Source organism: Sebastes fasciatus, chromosome 19, assembly GCF_043250625.1.
Source record: "Sebastes fasciatus isolate fSebFas1 chromosome 19, fSebFas1.pri, whole genome shotgun sequence".
In the NCBI taxonomy this organism is placed as follows: Eukaryota; Metazoa; Chordata; class Actinopteri; order Perciformes; family Sebastidae; genus Sebastes; species Sebastes fasciatus.
The window spans coordinates 20,770,958-20,793,803 of NC_133813.1; the positions used below are offsets into that span (position 1 = coordinate 20,770,958).

The 22,846-nt window shown below is 39.6% G+C and overlaps 2 protein-coding genes across 4 annotated transcripts; both read right to left on the reverse strand.

The window, feature by feature from the left end:
- Positions 1–335: 335 nt before the first annotated feature.
- LOC141757573 (eosinophil peroxidase-like) lies at positions 336–6,693 on the reverse strand. Of its 2 annotated transcripts, XM_074618146.1 has the most exons (16): positions 6,663–6,693; positions 6,325–6,390; positions 6,106–6,193; positions 5,765–5,940; positions 5,118–5,250; positions 4,608–4,734; positions 4,330–4,536; positions 3,883–4,240; positions 3,240–3,400; positions 2,866–3,124; positions 2,594–2,764; positions 2,273–2,510; positions 1,965–2,173; positions 1,770–1,798; positions 1,457–1,552; positions 336–507 (listed from the first exon to the last, which is right to left on the reverse strand). In XM_074618146.1, the coding sequence occupies exons 2-16, from the start codon at positions 6,386–6,388 to the stop codon at positions 499–501; spliced, it is 2,325 nt and encodes a 774-aa protein (XP_074474247.1). In that variant the 5' UTR covers positions 6,389–6,390; positions 6,663–6,693; the 3' UTR covers positions 336–498. The 2 variants fall into 2 exon arrangements, with proteins under 2 accessions (XP_074474247.1, XP_074474246.1); XM_074618145.1 differs by lacking the exon at positions 336–507 and having other exon boundaries at positions 535–1,552.
- Positions 336–21,949, reverse strand: LOC141757572 (eosinophil peroxidase-like). 2 transcript variants are annotated; one of them, XM_074618144.1, is made up of 16 exons: positions 21,784–21,949; positions 21,437–21,502; positions 21,218–21,305; positions 20,877–21,052; positions 20,570–20,702; positions 20,070–20,196; positions 19,771–19,977; positions 19,324–19,681; positions 18,669–18,829; positions 18,295–18,553; positions 18,024–18,194; positions 17,703–17,940; positions 17,394–17,602; positions 17,199–17,227; positions 16,922–16,981; positions 336–507 (listed from the first exon to the last, which is right to left on the reverse strand). In XM_074618144.1, exons 1-16 carry the CDS (start codon positions 21,932–21,934, stop codon positions 499–501), a joined length of 2,442 nt encoding a protein of 813 aa, XP_074474245.1. In that variant the 5' UTR covers positions 21,935–21,949; the 3' UTR covers positions 336–498. The 2 variants fall into 2 exon arrangements, with proteins under 2 accessions (XP_074474245.1, XP_074474244.1); XM_074618143.1 differs by lacking the exon at positions 336–507 and adding an exon at positions 15,438–15,970 and having other exon boundaries at positions 16,904–16,981.
- Positions 21,950–22,846: the final 897 nt, after the last annotated feature.

Genomic DNA, 22,846 nt, shown 5'->3' on the forward strand with positions numbered 1-22,846 from the left:
TTGAGTAAATGTACTTAGTTACTTTCCACCCCCGAGTACATGTTATACTGTTGTGTTTTTCTAAGCATTCTTTAGTGCTCCCGTTGGAATAAAATAATTGTTGATTACTTAAATGCAAAGTAGTAATGTGTTTTTGATACCTTCACTTTTTTGCATTAAATCACACTGGGATGTTTCCTAAAATTGATTGGATGTGGCACAGCTCTACCTAGAAAAATGTCCACCCGCCTCCACTGCATTTTGGGTAGTCTTCTGTCTTTTTGTGATTCACACAAGGAGCCCATGAAATATCTCCTAATGTCTCAGAAATATGAACACATGAACACAACGCTTAATATGGCTCAGTTTCTTTGGTTTATTTATAGAATGGAAAATACAACAGATAAAGTTACAGTGAAACTCTGAAGTCTGTTCCATCAACCCAAAAGAGAAAAAAGGCAGATTGTGGCTGAGTAGCATTGGTGTTGAAAGCTGGCGGTCCAGGGGGTCCTGGGGGTCCTAAGGGATCTGCAGAGGAAAAAAAGTATAGATTACATATTTGCTTTGAATCTACTGATCTGCTGCTACAATATGAATGATCTAGACGTGAAAGTTACACATTTATTCAATTTCTTTACTTAAGTACACTTTTGAGATACTACTCCACTACATTTTAGATGGAAATATTGCACTTTTTACTCCATTATATAATTACTAGTTATTTTGAAGATCATTTTTATAAAAAATATATGATAATCTTCTATAACATGATACATTGTAGAGCTGTTGCGATTAGTCGACTAATCGATTAGTCGCCAACTTTTTTGATAATCGATTAATCGTTAAAGTAATTTTCTTCCAAAAATGGCAGAAAATGCTGTTTTCAGCCTCTCAAGTACGGAGATTTCCTGCTTTTCTCTGTTTTATACAAATATCTTTGTGTTTTGGACAAACAGGACAAGACATTTAAAGACATGAGATGGACATTTTTCACTATTTTATGACATTTTATATGAAAATAGTTGTTAGTTGCAGCCCTAATGCATTGTTCAGTTAAAGAAATCTCTCATAAAATCATCATGAAAATGTTATTTTTTTTTTTGAGAATGTAGGAAAGGTGGACAATAATCACATCTAAGACATGATAATAAAGTGGTCAGAATCTAAAGGTCCTGATTGCACTGTGGAAGTTTCAATTAGGATAAAAGATGGGTGTACTCAACAGAGATGAACTGTATTTGAAGATTAACTGTATATAGGATGTATATTTATGTTCATCTATATTTCACATACTTCATTTAAATTGACCAGATATGAAGACACTGAGGTTGTTTGTTTTATATGTGGGGTAAAGTTGTTGTCTTGATAAATATGAAAATAAATATAAATACATAAATATGAAAATTGAACAATCTGTGACTTTCAGCACTATATACGATGTACAAAAGGAAGAAGAGACAATAAATGAATAGATTACCTCGTTGTCCTCGAGGCCCTGGGGGGCCGGGGAGGCCGTGGGGGCCGGGGAGGCTGGTGGGGTCTGGTCGTCCTGGGCGGCCTGGTCGCTTGCAGTCTGTATATCAAGATGTAGAAGTTAAATTTATTTATCCTCGTAATTTAAGAATTTTTTCAAAATGTGCTAGTATTAGTAAATTCTGAATGGAGTTAGGAAAACCTTCACCAAGATGACAAAAAGTTGAGAACAGGTGTTATATGATCTGAATGTGAACATTTTAAGAAGTATTCATCATTGTGCTCTTAAAATATGACTACCACAAGTTAAAACCGACCTCGTTTCCGACTTCATTACAGCTTGCGCCTGCAAGATCAAACACCACATATGAAGAACGATTTTTACACAAGTGATTAGAGAAAACATAAACACACCAGGTTAAAAACAGAATGAAACAATTCATTAGGTGACAAGTTATTTTGAATTTGGATCTGAGAGTCTGGTCAAAAAGTTTGGTCCAGTGTTGTTTTACCTCTGCAGGGTCTCTCCCTCCAGGATGACAGGTTCAAGCTTCGGAGGGTTCTGCATCTGACGAGCTGGTTACTGTTTGAGATGACGCTTAAGGCTTCAGTGGGGATAGTTTTTATGCCGGTGTTATCACAGATGATCTTGGATAAGGTGACCCTGGACAGAGCAGCTCTCTGAGCCGCGGTGAAGACGCCCGGGTTCTCGTACCACAGCCTGATTATTTCAAACAAGAAATTAGTATCAACAAAGATTGTGTTTGAAATGCATTTGTTTTGTGATTGTGTTATTATCACTGTATGTATCCACACACACCTGTCACCCTGGCGGATCTTCTGGAACTGTGTTGCAATAAGGCAGGCGAACAGAGGCCCCACACGGCCGCCACGGACAAACGGCTCTGCAACGCCTCCCATCCAGACGTCGATGTTGTCGGCCGTACCGTAGAGCTGCAGCAGCCTGCGGGCCAGGTCTGCGTTATTCAGGACCTGAGCGAGCTCCGCCTGATTCCTGGGCTCAGACAGGCCACACAACTTGCGATAGGCGTTGTAGCCTAGAGGAGTAAACAACAAGTAAGCAAAGAGCGGATGACAACAAAATATTAGAAAAGGCTGAAAATCAGGGTGAGGGATGTACCAGGCAAGCCGTGGTCGCGTCCCCTCGCCATGTTGAGAGAGCCCAAGTCCAAAGCCAGATGCACCACAAACTGGAACAACCTCTCCCTCAGAGCATCCACCATCATGTTATCCTGAGTGTTCAGTTTAGCAGGACGGCCGACCAAACCACGGAGCAGAGAGTCAACGCCACCTGGAGAGATCAAATAAAAGTTAGGGTGACAGTTTGAGGAAGAGTGATTGATAAGTTACTAGTGATTGATAAGTTACTAGCCTTCTCTCTGTACAACTCACCCTCAAAGATGATCCTCCAGGGGGCGAAGAAGGCCTTGAACAAGGGGACATTGGGGAAATTAGCGTTCTCCCTGTAGTTTGCATCCAGACGGGATAAGACTGGCTGTACCGCCAAGTGGGCAAAGCGGTAAGCTGCTGTTGCAAAGACGTTGGAGATGCTGGGGTCAACGCTAGCGTCGTAGCCGGGGTAACGGCCGAGCTGTGTACGCATTGCGACGTCACCTACAATGTGAGGCAGATAGTCCCTGAACACAATCACCTGAGAGAGAGAGACAGAGATCTATTTTGAGTAAAAGACAGTGGAGTGTATGACATCTGCTTTGGAGATGTAAAAATATAATCGTGAATGCTGACTGACTCTCAGGTTTACCCACCTGTGTGTAAGCACCCAAGATCTTGCGGGACTCTTGGTAGAGTGTCTCACTGTCCCACTGTGGGTTCAATCTCTTCAGGGCACGAGCCACACGGTTATGCTCACGCATAAACAGTGTGTGAATGGAGGTCAGAGCTATGTTCTCGTCCACGCGGACATCACCTTAAGGACACAATGTACATAATAGCTGATCAGAAGTGTTCGTTTCCTCTTTAGATGGCAGCTCTTTCATTAAGATAACTGGTTACACTAACTAATAACTACTAAACCCCCTATTAATCATTTATAAGTAGAATATATATTGAATAAATGGTTTATAACACACTATTATGTGGTGTATTTTTAAGTGTTTATTATTCTTCAGTATTTCTCAACAATTATATCTTCTCCTGTGAGAACATATTTGACATTATTACAACTTTGTTATATCATATTCTTATTCATCATGTGTGTACATCATCATTATAGTGTCATCAGAGTTATAGTTATACTTATTGCTGCTTATAAATATCAAATAGTGGGATTTAAAATAAAGTGTTACCAGATAGTTTAGACAGAGGCTAGAGCAGGATAAAGGATTTTCACAACCTGGCAACCCAAAATTAGTTATTTAATAAATTATTAACTATTTATTGATGACTAACCTGCAATGAAACACGGCACCTCTGTGGCGTTTGAGTCGTTGGTGGATCTTCCGCGACTGGCACACATGTTCCCCGTGAGAGGGTTGAATGGCAGCAGCTCACGCCCGTTGTCTTTGAACTCTGTGTTCACGCGCAGCAGGCCGCCATCACTCTGATGGTCGCGAAGAAACAGGGCAAGCTTCTCCTCAGAGCCATACACCTGGCCGAGATCCAGGAAGGCTGTGAGGGTGTTGATCTGCTCTCTCTTGTTGGCTTCTCCTCCAAAATTGTAGGCCGAGTATCCCGTTCCGCAAACTGGGGCGGATCTGAACGCAGGGATGCACTCTTCTGTCTGAGAGCGGGGGTCGCCGGGAGGAATCTGTTTGTAGGAAAGAGACCAAAGGTTATGAAGAGAATATTTTTGTTAAAACAACATCACAATGTGTGGGTTTGAGCTTTCACACCAACCGGGATGGGGATGCAAGGCTCAGTGTTCTCACAGCTGTCGTCACAGTTGATCCCATTGCTGAAGGAGCGGATGCTGGGGGAGAAGGGCGTGAAGGTGAGATCGTGGTCGTTCCACTGCCCAAACAAGGTCACCATGTGAGAGAATTCTTCGTCGTTGACCACGCCTGTGTCTGTTGTGCTTAGGATGTTGTTGGACACCTGACGCACCTGAGAGTGGAGTAGAAGTGTTTTAGTGCTTTATGTATATTAATCAAGTGTCTGGGATTTCGAGGTCGTACCATTGGGAGGAAGAAGTTGTTTATTGTTTGGTTGTTGAAGCCTTTTGGTTGGGAGATGCCGTCGTTATATTCGGCAGGCAGCCAGCGGGCGAAGGGGGTGTTTGAAGATCCAAGGCGAGTGTTCTTTCTAAAAGCAAACAGAAGATGTCCATGTTTGGAAACGCTGCTTGAGAATTTTCAGGGAAGTGAACACATCTTCTGCGGTGTATGGCCTAAGAAGTTTCAAGTGTATTTCACAAACATTTCCGCTGAATGTAATCGACACTCAAACTCACAGAACTGACCAGTTTCCATTAATTCAACACATTTTGCTTTTTAGAGAGAAAGCACACAATTGCTTTTTACCTACATGTATGTGGGAAACTGATATTCTGGAGCCAAAATAGGTAAACAAAGTAGTTAATAAAGACATTTTATAATGTCAAAAAGTTGATCTATGTTTTTTATGTCCAAGATGGTGTTAAGTGAGATTTGAACCAGCATTTTATCACACTTGAATGTTTCTCTTACAAGTTGTTGCAGACGCTGGTGGCTGTCCGATACTTGTTAATGTTTGGTGTGGTGCGGCATGATGGAAGGCTGACTCGAGCTGCACATCCAGTTATTCTGGCAAGATTCATCAGATCCTCTTCAGAGAGCAAATCTGAAAAATGTGAAAGACATTTCATGGATTAACCGTGTGTGTGTGTGTGTGTGTGTGTGTGTGTGTGTGTGTGTGTGCATGTCTGTCAACTTCATATTTTCTAGTCCTTAATTACAGCTTTGAAGTGCTCCACTATGCCCAACATTACAAAACAGTAAACCTCAGACCCTCACCCAAGACCAGGAAATGTTGTCAGAAAAACAATGTGAGCACTGTGTGTGTGTGTGTGTGTGTGTATGTGTGTGTGTGTGTGTGTGTGTGTGTGTGTGTGTGTGTGTGTGTGTGTGTGTGTGTGTGTGTTTGTGTGTGTGCATGCCTGTCAACTTCATATTGTCTAGTCCTTAATTACAGCTTTGAAGTGCTCCACTATGCCCAACATTACAAAACAGTAAACCTCAGACCCTCACCCAAGACCAGGAAATGTTGGCAGAAAAACAATGTGAGCACTGTGTGTGTGTGTGTGTGTGTTTGTGTGCGTGTGTGTGTTTGTTTGTTTGTTTGCTGCATGTCTGACCTGTTGCATTGAGTGAGCGTTTGTGCACATGATGCGCCCTCTCCTGCAGCAGACGGAGGGTTTGTGCCATGTAGTCTGCAGATCTCACGGCTGAGCGTGTGTCACCACGAGGCTGCTTCACGAGACGGAGAGTATCGTGAGGACTCACCACCTCCTTGCGGACTCGTCTCAGACTCCTGGAGAAGGAAAAAGTCACACAGTCGAACAATGAAGTGTGAATTGTGGTATTCTTTGCAGCTTCTGTAAGTTGTAACTAACAGTGTAAATTTATGCTGAATTAATTTGAAAGATAATCTTCTATTTCACTCTGTGAGATGAAATAACCGCAATAATGAACTCACTCTTCTCTGGAGTACTTGTACGCATCGTCAACGAGCTTCTTTGCCTCCTCAAAACATTGTTGAAGGAGAGAACTATCCAGATGTTCTCCTGCAAAGTAACAACACACTCATCAAATTCTTCATCATGACAAAATTATTTTAATCTCAACCAGTGATGTAACACAGACAAATTCAGGTGTGGATTAGAAACGTGTCCACAGAGTGAGGGATGTCGCCTACCTGTTTGTTTGGAGAGAGCAGGAACCAGGCAGACGCCCAGAACAAGAAGGGCAGAGAAAATCATCTCTAAAACACATAAATACAAGTCAGTATAAAAAATAAATTCAGAACCATGTAACATAAAAAATATCTAAGCATCCAAACCAAAAAAAAAATGTATATTTCATTATATAAAATATAAAAATATATATATAAAACTATATAAAGAAATATCTGAGCAAAAAACAAATGTATATATATATAACTATATAAAATATATCTAAGAAAAAAACAAATCTATATATATATATAACTATTTAAAATATAAAAAATATTTAAAACAAAACAAATCTCGTTACCTGTTTCTGTGAAGATTTCAGGTGCTCTTGGAGATGTGGAGTTTACAGTGTTGTCACCTTCTTTATATTCAGTGTGCGGCCCTGAGGCCCCGCCCCCTGGGGTTGTACAGGTATATTCTTCCTTCTCTCTCTCTGCTCAAGGAATTCCTTCATTCTTATCAGTAATTGTTTCTGGCAAACTGATAGGTGTGATGTTCTCAATTAAGAAACGCACACAATAAGTAGCAGTGGTGGGAGTGATTGTGGTCATTAGGGGAGAGTGGGGTAAAATGAGCCAGTGAGTAAGTTGACCCACCCCCTGTATCTTGGCAACTGTGATTATGTTTTGTCATGTGACCATAAATTCAGGAAGTACCCATCATTTCTATCTTGCTGTGATGGAGTTAAGCACATGGGAGAAGTAGTAAGTACTTTTTTACACCAAAAACTGTTTTTTCCCAGTCAAAGTAAATTTTCTGCATGTCAGGAATAATGAATGTTAGGTCAAAGCAAACTTATCCAGGTCTAAAAAAATATATTATACACGTTGGTGATTTACTAAAGGTATAACACCATGTTAATCACTTCGCTAAAGATTAGCCTGAATTGCTAAACTGGGCCATTTTTTCCAAAATGGTAGCTATGGGGCAAAGTGAGCCAAAGGCTATGGGGTAAGTTGAGCCACTGGCTCACTAATATTCTACTATTATTCCGAGCCACTGGCTCAATTTACCCCACCATAAATTAACCAAATTAATTCTCTGATGTATAAAATGGTATTACTGTTGAGTGTTACATAACTTGGTTTGATTTTTTATATGTTAACCTTTATAGAAGAGGGAGATAAAGGAAGTTAAAACAGTTGGTTACAGTGGAACAGCAGAGGCAAAGAGGGTCCTCACAGAGGTGGTAGAGAAGGAGCTTACAGACCATATCAAGAAGCTGGCTGAACAGTTCCACGGCCTTACTCCAAAGAAATGCTGTGAACTGGCATTGGAATTGGCAGAAAGAACAACCTTCCTGTCCCCAACAACTGGAAAGAGCAGGGTTTAGCAGGTAGGCCTAGGTCAAACCAAAGACCAAGACGAAAATCACAGCGTACAGCAGTTCTGAGGAGAGTGTGATGCCATCCCATTTGATGACACTTCTGAGCATGAGAGTTCTAATGATGAGAGAAGTGAATCAGACATCTCAGATCTGTCAGTTGGTGACTTTGTCATAGTAAACTTTGTATCCAAAGGCAGAAGCTACCATTACATTGGCTTGGTTGAGAGCCTGGAGGGCAACGAAGTGAGTGCAAGATTTCTCAGAAGAATCCGGGGGAACACTTGACGTGAGAAGCCCACCTTTGTATTCAAGGAAAAGGATGAGGCATCTTTTCCACTGAGTGATGTGCTGAAGAAGCTACCTCAACCTCAAAAGGCTGGAGGAACTGCAAGGAGGGAGCAACAGTTCATATTTCACTGCAACCTTGACGACTGGAATATTGTCGAATATTGAATGATATTTTGATTGTTCAATGGTCTTGAAACTCACAGGTGGTTTGTTCTCACAAGTTCATAACTGTGAAACTGTTTGTTAACACACTTATGCTGAGGTTTAAACTTAAAAACTCAGATGTTCAGTTTACCCCACGATGGCTCAACTTACCCACTGACTCGGATCAACTTACCCCTTACCTGGGGCAAGTTGAGCCACAGGAGCACTTTTTTTGGGAAGGTCATTTTTTCCAGACAGCTTTGTGATGGATGCATGCTGATCATTTCATTTGATAGGAGAGATCCTGAATTTAAGGTTCAAGTTTTCATTCTGCTTCTGTCTCATTTTTCCTAACCTCGAGGACAGCATAAGTAAAAATTGGCTCATCTTACCCCACTCTCCCCTATATAATACTACAGGTAGCATTGTCAGTAACTGTAGGTGGCTTTTAAGTATTTTAGTATGAATTTATTTGAATAAATAATCTTCTTATTGTGGGAATGCTGATTCAGCACTTAAACCCCAGTATTGTTCTTCTAAGGTTTATTCAACTTCAATCATTTCTTCCGTACGTTTTTTGCAGTTTAACTTCTCCTGCATATTTTCAGCTACAGAAAACGTTCAACTATCAAAATATTCAGCTCTTTAAGGACATTAGTGCTATGACTTTTCTTGTTTCAATTATTTATACTTTTAAAAATGTTAAGCTTTTTCCAAAATTACAGTGTAACTCAATGGAGAAAATCTTCAAATCGTCTTAAACCTACTCCACTTTGAAATGCTACTGCTTCCGCATACTTTCAGCTACAGACTTCATTTAAACTTTAAACGGGTTACAAGTCTTTGAACTATTAAGCTATGTTTCAGCTTTTTGATAACTTTTACAGTTTTTGATTTATCACAGTTTATGTTTTATTACATTTTCAGACCATTTCAGATTTTATAATGGGTGTGTTAGCGTGGATCGTTAAAAGCCAGAGCGCGTGACATCACAGCTAGAGTGGAGGAAAGCTTTAAAATCTTTTGAAAATGTTCCAAACAAATTGCTCTCTAACCACATCTTCCACTCCTCATACACAATTAATACATCAAAACGTAGGTATTTTTGTCTTCTTTCAGATGATGTGCCCATTTAAGCAATAGGTCTTACAACTTGGGATTTATCTGCTTCAAAGCACCAAGAGATCACTTCCTCTCTCATCCGCTGCAATGTTAATTCATCTCTAAAAGTCTGGAACAAAAATTCAACTGTGGAGACTTTTTAAACTGCCAGTTCTCTACAGAGTAACTCTATCTACTATATTCTGGCTAATAACTTACAGTTTTAAAGGTTGTAGCTACTACTACTACTACTACAACTATTACTAATACTACTACTGTTGCTGCTGCTGCTACTACTACTACTACTACTGCTTCTGTTCCTACTGCTTCTACTGCTGCTACTACTACTACTACTACTACTACTACAGCTGCTGCTCCTTCTGCTACTACTGCTAATACTACTAGGATTACTACTACTATTGCTACTACTACTGTTACCACTGCTTTTGCTACTAATACTACTACTACCACTACTGCTACTACTACTACTGTTACTGCTACTGCTACTACTACTACTAGTGATGTTACTGCTACCACTACTGCTACTACTACTACTGTTACTGCTACTGCTACTACTACTACTAGTGATGTTACTGCTACCACTACTGCTACTATTACTACAGCTCCTGCTCCTTCTGCTACTACTACTACTACTACTACTACTACTACAACTACTACTACTTTCCACCCAAATACCACTTTCTGTGTAACAACTTATAGTTTTTAAGGTTCATTCAGTGAAAATACTATTTCTGTCCAAGCACTTATAGTTTTAAAGGTTTATTTCACCCAAAGACTACTCTCTCTCTCTCTCTCTCTCTCTCTCTCTCTCTCTCTCTCTCTCTCTCTCTCTCTCTCTCTCTCTCTTTGTGTTTAGCAATGCAGTTCATCTGTCTGATATACATACAAAGCATTTCTTCTTTCCGCCTATTCAGGAAAATTCTAATTTACCACTTTTGACACAATTACAGTTTGGCTTCCAGCTTTTCTAGCAATGTATTTCAGCTCTTAGCTTCTTTAGGTAATGCAGTTCAGTTTCCAACTCTGTCAGTTGTACATTTCAATTTCTAGGGTTTTCAGCAGTGCAGTGCAATGCATTTGAGCTTTAACATTTTTAGGAAAATCATTTCACATTTCTGCATTTTCAGCAATGCTTTGCAATAAATTTCAGCTGTCAGCATTCCCACGCATTTTCAGCAGGAAATGCATTTTCTAGTTCACTATTATAATTGTAATGTTAATGAGGTGTGAAGATTATTTCAGACAAATTTTAGAAAATGTTTTTTGTCTACTTTTTGACCTTCTTCTTTGTGTAAATCATACTGTCCTTTTTCATGATATTATTTGACATAACCGGATCCAGTCTTTTCTCACTGGATTTTTGTATGAATTTTTTACCTCATTTGACTCTATATTGATAGCCAACAGCAAAGAGATTTGCAACATTTGGACAGTTTTTTTTTAATTTTTTTAATCTAATTGTTTACTGATGTTGCCATGTTGTGGCTGTTGGCCTTCAGTGTTGCCACACAGAAACTGATGCACTTGAGAAAGTATCTGAAAAGAGGAAGGGGTGCACACTTATCCATCTTTAGCCTCTGCATGACTTTTTTTTGTCAGGTTGAGGTACAGCGCAGCAGTATCAATTGAAGGTGTTAACCCCAGAGAATAACAGGTAAATACATATTGGTTGCATGTGTGAGACATTGTTGTGGACTTTGAAAAAGTAGAGTCAAACAGAAGTTTACTTTGTATATTGTATGTGTTTGTGTTTGTGTGTGTGTGTGTGTGTTTGGGTGGGGAGCCCTATGGCTGCTGTGGATACAAAGGCGTTTTCAAAGTTGTCATGCAAAATTTTCACTGATAACAAAACAAAGAACAGAGGTTTGAGAAAAGTTCATCGGCCGTGAAAAGCCTGGCTTACAGTAATGTCACTGATAACATGAATAAGAGGCTTTATTACATAATGTACTATCTGAGCCCAAAACACACTAGAAGACCTTGAAAATTTTAATTGTCTATATAAAAAAACAGCATCCAATATTTAATGACAGATTACAGCTGTCGACAAACACATAGCTCAGACTACAAGATCTTGTTGGATGTTGGATTTAATTATTCCGACTGCATGTTTTGACTCAGGAGGCGAGAGATTTGAATCCTAAACTCCCTGCAAATTGATCCGTTATCCCACCGATCCTTGGCCTTCGTTTCAACCAAGTCAGGTGTGAACATTATTGAAATCAAAAGAAAAACATCAATTTGTAGGCTCCCCGAAAAATGTATTGATGCAACGCTTTGACCTACAAGGTCGTAGTCAGGAATACATTGAAAATTTCAGTGTGGCCAACCTCTCCAGTTGTTTTTGTCCTGTACCTGTGAAAACGGTTCAGTTTACTGGTGAGGTTTTATTTAGTGGTGAGAGTTACAGGTGCTGGTAGGGAGATTATTGCTACGTTCCAAATCACGTACTTTTTCTTTTTACTTCTAGCACATACTGCAGCTGCCCTTACAAAGTATGTACTGTTGCATCAGTATGCATACAATTTGGGACATACTACTTCATCATAACATTGATCCTTTGAACTTTGACCCTCTTGCTCATATATCCCCTGCGCAGAGGATTGTGGGTCAGAATAGCCAGAAAAGCATGCTGGCCTGCATACTGCAAAATATGACCGGGTGTAGTAGGACATCCTGGTACTTTTGACATACTGCATTTGACAAATACTAAGTATTGGGACATACAGTATGGTGCCTTCAAATGAAACTCGTGAGCTCGTGTTTACGACATGGGAAGTCGTGTACACAATATGCTTGGCATTCAAGTGGTTAACTCGCGAGAACACCACTGCTAAGCAACGGCAATATTAACGTCACTGTCGGCGTCTAGAAGCCACAGAGGCTAACAATTTAGCAAGCGGGTAACATAATGCAGGAAATGCAAAGGCATAATGACAGAGGAAAAAGATGAGGGAATCTCAACATTTTCCTCAGACATATTATAAAATTACAAAGAAAAACAATATATGACTTAAATAACAATATATTAACTTATTATGTACCGAAAAATGAACTTCCATGGCCTCCGCCGTTTCTGACAACGTCAACAAACACTTCACAACTCGTAAACTCGGAGCTGTCAGAAACTTTCCTCTTACGAGGTTCTGAATATATACTAAATACATACTAAATAGTATGGTAGTATGGGTATTGGAACGCACAGTGTGTCATCATTGGAGAGAGGCTAGCTGTTTCCTGTTTTTGTGCTAAGCTAAGCTAACCGGCTGCTAGCTGTAGTTTCATATTTCATAGACAGACATGAGAGTATTATCAATCATCTCATCTAACTCTCCGCCAGAAAGCCAATCAGCATATTTCCGAAAATGTCGAACATGCTCAGTGGTTAACACGGTCACCTCTCAGTAAGAACGTGCTGAATTTCAGCACAGAACCTTCCTGTATAACGTTTGCATGTTCACCTCTAGTTTCCTTTCGATGCAGTTTCCCTCAGTATGAACACATGCAGCCCAGGTGGGCTGGAGAATATACAATAAGATAACCACAGGTGTAAATGTTAGTTTGTCTATCCTTCCCAGCTGCATTGCTGAAGCATACATTTATTTTGTTAAAAAGGAACAATGGCTCCATCTACAGGAGACATGCAGTACATTAAAATGATGACTGCACTTAGGTATTTGTTGTTCCATTTAGATAACTTAAGTCAAAATTAAGATTATTGTTTTGTTAATGCTTGAAAGAAATATATTCTATGATTCAAAGTATCCAAGCTTGATCTATTTTTTAGTGTTTTTAGGTAAACATGCAATTTCTATATTTTGAAATATTTAAATGATATATTTATATATATATTTCCAATATTTCTATTTTGTTTTCAGTGTCTTTCTTGCACAAATGGAGCTTATGCCATAATGCTCTGTATGTTTGTCCTTTTGCAATTGTATGTTTGCCTGAAAAAAACTTTAAAAAATACAGTTTTTCTCATTCGCTTTGGCTCAATTCTCAAATGAGAATTATTTTTTCAAACCAATAACCTCAAATCTCTGAACAATTAGTTTGTTGTTCACAACAGAGGACAATTTTCCATTCATTCAAGCAAATTGCACGGGTTTTGACACGTGTGCAAAAGAGTCAGTACAATTGTCGACAATTTGCACAATAACCACTTGCACACGTCTTGCTGATCAAAACTGATGAGTTGACTCTCAGCGAGATTGTTATCCTGTGCACAACTTCAAAACATTCTTTCATCCCTATGAGCCATCATATGTAAAATGATCCATTCAATTATCAAAATCTGTCAGACATGCATGTATATTGCATAAATATCTATGACATGTTTATTTTTTTGGCATGGATGTCTTTTTGTGGCACATTTTCAGCTCAAAGGTGAATTTTCTATTTATAATACATGTAACACATTGCTAAACAAATACATTTACTGAATAACACACATGTAAATATCTGTGTACTACAGCAATGTACAGTATTAACTTTTCCCAGTAAATGTTGATGCTGTTGAAACAGGAATCTAAAAAGCTCTTCGTGGTACACAGCCTTCAGCTAGATAGAACTGACAATCTGGTACACTAAGCAGTCACTGTCAACAAAAAGTGGAACAAAACAGAGATTTGCATATAAGACACAATTCCAGGATTGACTGCCGTGGTGAAAAAACATCTAAACATTTTGTCCAGTGTGGCTCACACAATGACAAAACGACTTTTCATTTTGGTGCCATTGGCCAATTTACTGACAAAATAACTAGGTTTTGAAGCACAAATTAAGTGTTTTGGGTGAGTTACTATCTTTTGGACATACAATAGAGTTGTGATGTCCCGTCAAACAGTTGTGACAACTACACTTACAGTTTAGACAAAGTTGAAACTGTTTCAAAAAATGAGCCAAAGCGATTGAGAACTGTAAACAGGATATGCACATTTGTGTTTACAGTAAATGTATTTGTGTAGCAAATGTTTACATGTACTGTAAAGATAAAGTTAACCTAAAACTTGCCGCAAAATGACATCCATGCCAATAAAAAAAAAGTTAAATACCCTGCAATGACGAAAAAAACGGCAGTAGTTCAGTAAAAAACAACTAATTGTACCTCCCCACAGTAAGTAACACCATGTCATGATAGTTATGGAATATACATGTATGTCTGACAGGTTTTGATAATTGAATGGATCATTACCTCCGCCAAGGCCGAAGGCCTAGGAAGGACGTTATATTTTCACCGGCGTTGGTTTGTTGGTTTGTCTGTTACCAGGATTACTCCAAAAGTCCGCGATGCATTTAAATGACATCTTTTGGAGGGGTGGGGTGTGGCACAATGAACAATCCATTAGATTTTGGAGGCGAACCGGATCATGATTTGGATTCAGGAATTTCTTTAAGGATTTCGATCAGCCAGACCATTGAGACCTCTAGGTATAACACATGCGCAGTGTCACTGATTACGCGTTGATGACGCATGACCCCACCTCTTTCCTTCAGAGAGAGAGATAGAGAGAGAGCGGGTGTAGATTCGGGGTTTTTTCACATTAAGCTCGGTGAAATTACAGTTGAGTTCGACCAAAGCACACTTAATTGTTGGAAAGAGTAACGACAACGGTTTAGGTGAGTTTTATTTTGTTTCTGTCCAGTTTGAATGAAGTGCTTTACGATGCTCCGCTACGTACAGCTGATCTCAACATATATATGTATATATATACGTGGATGATGGTGCAAGCTGAACGGAGAGGGGGGGGGGGGTGGGGGCAATCGTACTCCGGCACCTTGGCGGTCCGAGTGCCATTCTAGTTTTACATGTGATGGTTCAAACAATGAAAGAATATTTAGTTGTGAAGAGGATGACAATCTCACTGTGAGTCAGATCAGCAGCCATGTGCAAGTGGTTATTGTGCAAATTGTAGACAATTGTACTGACTCTTTTGCACACATGTGCCAAAACTAGTGCAATTTGCTTGAATGAATGAGAAATTCTAATCTGTTGTGAACAACAAACTAATTGTTCAGAGATTTGAGCTCACTGTTTTGAAAAAAATAATTCTCACTCGAGAAATTGAGCCAAAGCGAATGAGAAAAACTGTAAATTACATTTTGGGTAGTCTTCTGTCTTTATGTGATTCACACAAGGAGCCCATGAAATATCTCCTAATATCTCAGAAATATGAACACATGAACACAACATTTAATATGGCTCAGTTTCTTTGGTTTATTTAAAGAATGGAAAATACAACAGGTAAAGATACAGGGAAACAGGCCTCATAGAAAAAGCACAACACAACATTTTGAAGGCATGCTTCAATTTCATCAGTGCACAAAATATTCATAATAATACTGGTAAATCCCACATCAAAATTGGCTCCTGTCTAATTTTCGGTCCAATAGATCGCATGCTGTAACAGAGTTAAACAGATTTGCTGCAATAAATTTCACGTTCATTAGCTGGCTAAAACGATCCAATTCATCAAATTCAGTTCATTTTTCTTAAAGATATAAAACATGTACATTGTGCTCTAGTCTGTTCCATCAGCCCAAAAGAGAAAAAAAGTAAATTATTAATAATAGATATTAAAAGTGATGTGATTAATGGAAAGTGTAGATGACTTGACGGAAACGAATGATTTTTTCTGAGGATGGGTTGTACTTGCCCAGGCGGACAGAAAAGGCAGATTGTGGCTGTGTAGCATTGGTGTTGAAAGCAGGCGGTCCAGGGAGTCCTACTGGACCTGCAGAGGAACAAAAGTATAGATCACATATTTGCTTTGAATCTACTGATCTGCTGCTACAATATGAATGATCTAGATGTTAAAATTACACATTTATTCAATTTCTTTACTTAAGTACACTTTTGAGATACTACTCCACTACATTTTAGATGGAAATATTGCACTTTTTACTCCATTATATAATTACTAGTTATTTTGAAGATCATTTTTATACAAAATATATGATAATCTTCTATAACATGATACATTGTAGAGCTGTCGCGATCAGTCGACTAATCGGTTAGTCGCCAACTTTTTTGATAATCGATTAATCGTTGAAGTAATTTTTTTCCAAAAATGGTAGAAAATGCTGTTTTCAGCCTCTCAAGTACGGAGATTTCCTGCTTTTCTCTGTTTTATACAAATATCTTTGTGTTTTGGACAAACAGGACAAGACATTTAAAGACATGGGATGGACATTTTTCACTATTTTATGACATTTTATATGAAAATAGTTGTTAGTTGCAGCCCTAATGCATTGTTCAGTTAAAGAAATCTCTCATAAAATCATCATTTTTTTTTTTTTTTGAGAATGTAGGAAAGGTGGACAATAATCACATCTAAGACATGATAATAAAGTGGTCAGAATCTAAAGGCCCTGATTGCACTGTGGAAGTTTCAATTAGGATAAAAGATGGGTGTACTCAACAGAGATGAACTGTATTTGAAGATTAACTGTATATAGGATGTATATTTATGTTCATCTATATTTCACATACTTCATTTAAATTGACCAGATATGAAGACACTGAGGTTGTTTGTTTTATATGTGGGGTAAAGTTGTTGTCTTGATAAATATGAAAATAAATATAAATACATAAATATGAAAATTGAACAATCTGTGACTTCCAGCACTATATACGATGTACAAAAGGAAGAAGAGACAATAACTGAATAGATTACCTCGTTGTCCTGGAGGCCCTTGGGGCCTGGGGGCGCCTCGGCGGCCTGGTCGCTCGCAGTCTGTATATCAAGATGTAGAAGTTAAATTCATTTATCCTCATAATTTACGGATTTTTTCAAAATGTGCTAGTATTAGTAAATTCTCAATGGAGTTAGGAAAACCTTCACCAAGATGACAAAAAGTTGAGAACAGGTGTTATATGATCTGAATGTGAACATTTTAAGAAGTATTCATCATTGTGCTCTTAAAATATGACTACCACAAGTTAAAACCGACCTCGTTTCCGACTTCATTACAGCTTGCGCCTGCAAGATCAAACACCACATATGAAGAACGATTTTTACACAAGTGATTAGAGAAGACATAAACACACCAGGTTAAAAACAGAATGAAACAATTCATTAGGTGACAAGTTATTTAGAATTTGAATCTGAGAGTCTGGTCAAAGAGTTTGGTCCAGTGTTGTTTCACCTGTGCAGCGTCTCTCCCTCCAGGATGACAGGTTCAAGCTTCGGAGGGTTCTGCATCTGACGAGCCGGTTCCTGTTTGAGATGAGGCTGAAGGCCTCACGGGGGATAATCCTGATGCCGGTGTTATCACAGATGATCTTGGATAAGGTGACCCTGGACAGAGCAGCTCTCTGAGCCGCGGTGAAGACGCCCGGGTTCTCGTACCACAGCCTGATTATTTCAAACAAGAAATTAGTATCAACAAAAAATTGTGTTTGAAATGCATTTGTTTTGTGATTGTGTTATTATCACTGTATGTATCCACACACACCTGTCACCCTGGCGGATCTTCTGGAACTGTGTTGCAATGAGGCAGGCGAACAGAGGCCCCACACGGCCGCCACGGACAAACGGCTCTGCAACGCCTCCCATCCAGACGTCGATGTTGTCGGCCGTACCGTAGAGCTGCAGCAGCCTGCGGGCCAGGTCTGCGTTATTCAGGACCCGAGCGAGCTCCGCCTGGTTCCTGGGCTCAGACAGGCCACACAACTTGCGATAGGCGTTGTAGCCTAGAGGAGTAAACAACAAGTAAGCAAAGAGCGGATGACAACAAAATATTAGAAAAGGCTGAAAATCAGGGTGAGGGATGTACCAGGCAAGCCGTGGTCGCGTCCCCTCTCCATGTTCAGAGAGCCCAAGTCCAAAGCCAGATGCATCACAAACTGGAACAACCTCTCCCTCAGAGCATCCACCATCATGTTATCCTGAGTGTTCAGTTTAGCAGGACGGCCGACCAAACCACGGAGCAGAGAGTCAATGCCACCTGGAGAGATCAAATAAAAGTTAGGGTGATGTTTGAAGAAGAGTGATTGATAAGTTACTAGTGATTGATAAGTTACTAGCCTTCTCTCTGTACAACTCACCCTCAAAGACGATCCTCCAGGGGGTGAAGAAGGCTTTGAACAAGGGGACACTGGGGAAATTAGCGTTCTCCCTGTAGTTTGCATCCAGACGGGATAAGACCGGCTGTATGGCCAAGTGGGCAAAGCGGTAAGCTGCTGTTGCAAAGACGTTGGAGATGCTGGGATCAACGCTAGCGTCGTAGCCGGGGTAACGGCCGAGCTGTGTACGCATTGCGACGTTACCTACAATGTGAGGCAGATAGTCCCTGAACACAAACACCTGAGAGAGAGAGACAGAGATCTATTTTGAGTAAAAGACAGTGGAGTGTATGACATCTGCTTTGGAGATGTAAAAATATAATCGTGAATGCTGACTGACTCTCAGGTTTACCCACCTGTGTGTAAGCACCCAAGATCTTGCGGGACTCTTGGTAGAGTGTCTCACTGTCCCACTGTGGGTTCAATCTCTTCAGGGCACGAGCCACACGGTTATGCTCACGCATAAACAGTGTGTGAATGGAGGTCAGAGCTATGTTCTCGTCCACGCGGACATCACCTTAAGGACACAATGTACATAATAGCTGATCAGAAGTGTTCGTTTCCTCTTTAGATGGCAGCTCTTTCATTAAGATAACTGGTTACACTAACTAATAACTACTAAACCCCCTATTAATCATTTATAAGTAGAATATATATTGAATAAATGGTTTATAACACACTATTATGTGGTGTATTTTTAAGTGTTTATTATTCTACAGTATTTCTCAACAATTATATCTTCTCCTGTGAGAACATATTTGACATTATTACAACTTTGTTATATCATATTCTTATTCATCATGTGTGTACATCATCATTATAGTGTCATCAGAGTTATAGTTATACTTATTGCTGCTTATAAATATCAAATAGTGGGGTTTAAAATAAAGTGTTACCAGATAGTTTAAACAGACAACAGGTTAGAAGCTAGAGCAGGATAAAGGATTTTCACAACCTGGCATCCCAAAATTAGTTATTTAATAAATTATTAACTATTTATTGATGACTAACCTGCAATGAAACACGGCACCTCTGTGGCGTTTGTGTCGTTGGTGACTCTTCCGCGACTGGCACACATGTTCACCATGAGAGGGTGGAATGGCAGCAGCTCACGCCCGTTGTCTTTGAACTCTGTGTTCACGCGCAGCAGGCCGCTATCACTCTGGTTGTCGCGAAGAAACAGGGCAAGCTTCTCCTCAGAGCCATACACCTGGCCGAGATCCAGGAAGGCTGTGAGGGTGTTGATCTGCTCTCTCTTGTTGGCTTCTCCTCCAAAATTGTAGGCAGAGTATCCCGTTCCGCAAACAGGAGCGGATCTGAACGCAGGGATGCACTCTTCTGTCTGAGAGCGGGGGTCGCCGGGAGGAATCTGTTTGTAGGAAAGAGACCAAAGGTTATGAAGAGAACATTTTTGTTAAAACAACATCACAATGTGTGGGTTTGAGCTTTCACACCAACCGGGATGGGGATGCAAGGGTCAGTGTTCTCACAGCTGTCGTCACAGTCGATCCCATTGCTGAAGGAGCGGATGCTGGGGGAGAAGGGAGTGAAGGTGAGATCGTGGTCGTTCCACTGCCCAAACAAGGTCACCATGTGAGAGAATTCTCTGTCGCTGACCACGCCTGCGTCTGTTGTGCTTAGGATGTTGTTGGACACCTGACGCACCTGAGAGTGGAGTAGAAATGTTTTAATTTTAAAATCAGCATTTATGTTTCTTTATGTATATTAATCAAGTGTCTGGGATTTCGAGGTCGTACCATTGGGAGGAAGAAGTTGTTTATTGTTTGGTTGTTGAAGCCTTTTGGTTGGGAGATGCCGTCGTTATATTCGGCAGGCAGCAAGCGGGCGAAGGGGGTGTTTGAAGATCCAAGGCGAGTGTTCTTTCTAAAAGCAAACAGAAGATGTCCATGTTTGGAAACGCTGCTTGAGAATTTTCAGGGAAGTGAACACATCTTCTGCTAAGAAGTTTCAAGTGTATTTCACAAACATTTCCGCTGAATGTAATCGACACTCAAACTCACAGAACTGACCAGTTTCCATTAATTCAACACATTTTGCTTTTTGGAGAGAAAGCACACAATTGCTTTTTACCTACATGTATGTGGGAAACTGATATTCTGGAGCCAAAATAGGTAAACAAAGTAGTTAATGAAGACATTTTATAATGTCAAAAAGTTGATCTATGTTTTTTATGTCCAAGATGGTGTTAAGTGAGATTTGAACCAGCATTTTATCACACTTGAATGTTTTGTCTTACAAGTTGTTGCAGACGCTGGTGGCTGTCCGATACTCGTTAATGTTTGGTGTGGTGCGGCATGATGGAAGGCTGATTCGAGCCTCACATCCAGTTATTCTGGCAAGATTCATCAGATCCTCTTCAGAGAGCAAATCTGAAAAATGTGAAAGACATTTCATGGATTAACCGTGTGTGTGTGTTTGTGTGTGTGTGTGTGTCAACTTCATATTGTCTAGTCCTTAATTACAACGGAAATGTTGTCAGAAAAACAATGTGAGCACTGTGTGTGTGTGTGTGTGTGTGTTTGTTTGTTTGCTGCATGTCTGACCTGTTGCATTGAGTGAGCGTTTGTGCACATGATGCGCCCTCTCCTGCAGCAGACGGAGGGTTTGTGCCATGTAGTCTGCAGATCTCACGGCTGAGCGTGTGTCACCACGAGGCTGCTTCACAAGACGGAGAGTATCGTGAGGACTCACCACCTCCTTGCGGACTCGTCTCAGACTCCTGGAGAAGGAAAAAGTCACACAGTCGAACAATGAAGTCTGAATTGTGTTATTTTTTGCAGTCTCTGTAAATTGTAACTAACAGTGTAAATTTATGATGAATTAATTTGAAAGATAATCTTCTATTTCACTCTGTGAGATTAAATAACCGCAATGATGAACTCACTCTTCTCTGGAGTACTTGTACGCATCGTCAACGAGCTTCTTTGCCTCCTCAAAACATTGTTGAAGGAGAGAACTGTCCAGATGTTCTCCTGCAAAGTAACAACACACTCATCAAATTGTTCATCACGACAAAATTATTTTAATCTCGACCAGTGATGTAACATAGACAAATTCAGGTGTGGATTAGAAACGTGTCCACAGAGTGAGGGATGTCGCCTACCTGTTTGTTTGGAGAGAGCAGGAACCAGGCAGACGCCCAGAACAAGAAGGGCAGAGAAAATCATCTCTAAAACACATAAATACAAGTCAGTATAAAAAATAAATTCAGAACCGTAGACATTAAAAATATCTAAGCATCTAAACCAAAAAACAAATGTATATATCATTATATAAAATATAAAAATATATATAAATAACTATATAAAGAAATATCTAAGCAAAAAAACAAATGTGTATATATATATATATATATATATATATATATATATAACTATTTAAAATATAAAAAAAATGTATAACTATTAAAAAATATCTAAGCATCCAAACCAAAAAAACAAATCTCGTTACCTGTTTCTGTGAAGATAATTGTGAAGATTTCAGGTGCAGTTTGCAGTGGTGTCGCCTTCTTTATATTCAGTGCGCGGCCCTGAGGCCCCGCCCCCTGGGGTTGTACAGGTTCCTTCTTCCTTCTCACTCTCTGCTCAACGAAATCCTTCATTCTTATCACTAATTGTTTCTGGCAAACCAATAGGTATGATGTTCTCATTTAGAAACGCACACAATAAGTAGCAGTGTAGGGAGTGATTGTGGTAACAGTAAGCCATTATATAAAACTACGGGTAGCATTGTCAGTAATTGTAGGTGTTTTTTTAGTATTTCAGTATGAAGTTATTTGAATAAATCATTTTCTTATTCACTATCATAATTTTAATGTTAATGAGGTGTCTAAGGATTAATTCAGACAAATTTTAGAAAATATTTTTGTCTATTTTTTGACCTTCTTCTCCTTTTTCATGATAGTATTTGACATAACCGGATCAAGTCTTTTTTCTCACTGGATTATTGTATGAATCTTTTACCTCATTTGACTCTATATTGATAGCCAACAGCAAAGAGATTTGCAACATTTGGATAGTTTTCTTTTTTTTTTTTCACTTGTTTACTGATGTTGCCATGTTGTGGCTGTTGGCCTTCAGTGTTGCCACACAGAAACTGATGCACTTGAGAAAGTATCTGAAAAGAGGAAGGGGTGCACACTTATCCATCTTTAGCCACTGAATTACTTTTTTTTTTGGCAGGTTGAGGTACAGTGCAGCAGTATCAACTGAAGGTGTTAACCCCAGAGAATAACAGGTAAATACATAATAGGTTGCATGTGTGAGACATTGTTGTGGAATGAGGAAAAGTAGAGTCAAACATAAGTTTACCTTGTATATTATATGTGTTTGTGTGTGTGTGTGTGTGTTTGGTTGGGGAGCCCTATGGCTGCTGTGGATACAAAGGCGTTTTCAAAGTTGTCACGCAAAATTTTCACTGATAACAAAACAAAGAACAGAGGTTTGAGAAAAGTTCATCGGCCGCGAAAAGCCTGGCTTACAGTAATGTCACTGATAATATGAATAAGAGGCTT

Bases quoted from the DNA above. Each gene is read 5' to 3' on its own strand.
- LOC141757573 (XM_074618145.1), bottom strand. From the start codon at position 6,388: ATGATTTTCTCTGCCCTTCTTGTTCTGGGCGTCTGCCTGGTTCCTGCT. The intron at 5,941-6,105 runs GTGAGTTCATTA...TTCCTTCTCCAG, and splicing joins TACAAGTACTCCAGAGAAGA to GAGTCTGAGACGAGTCCGCA. The intron at 1,799-1,964 runs GTAAAACAACAC...TTGATCTTGCAG, and splicing joins GAGGGAGAGACCCTGCAGAG to GCGCAAGCTGTAATGAAGTC.
- LOC141757572 (XM_074618143.1), bottom strand. From the start codon at position 21,934: ATGAAGGATTTCGTTGAGCAGAGAGTGAGAAGGAAGAAGGAACCTGTA. The intron at 21,503-21,783 runs GTAACGAGATTT...TATGTGTTTTAG, and splicing joins AATTATCTTCACAGAAACAG to AGATGATTTTCTCTGCCCTT. The intron at 20,197-20,569 runs GTAAGACAAAAC...GTTTGCTTTTAG, and splicing joins ACCAGCGTCTGCAACAACTT to AAAGAACACTCGCCTTGGAT.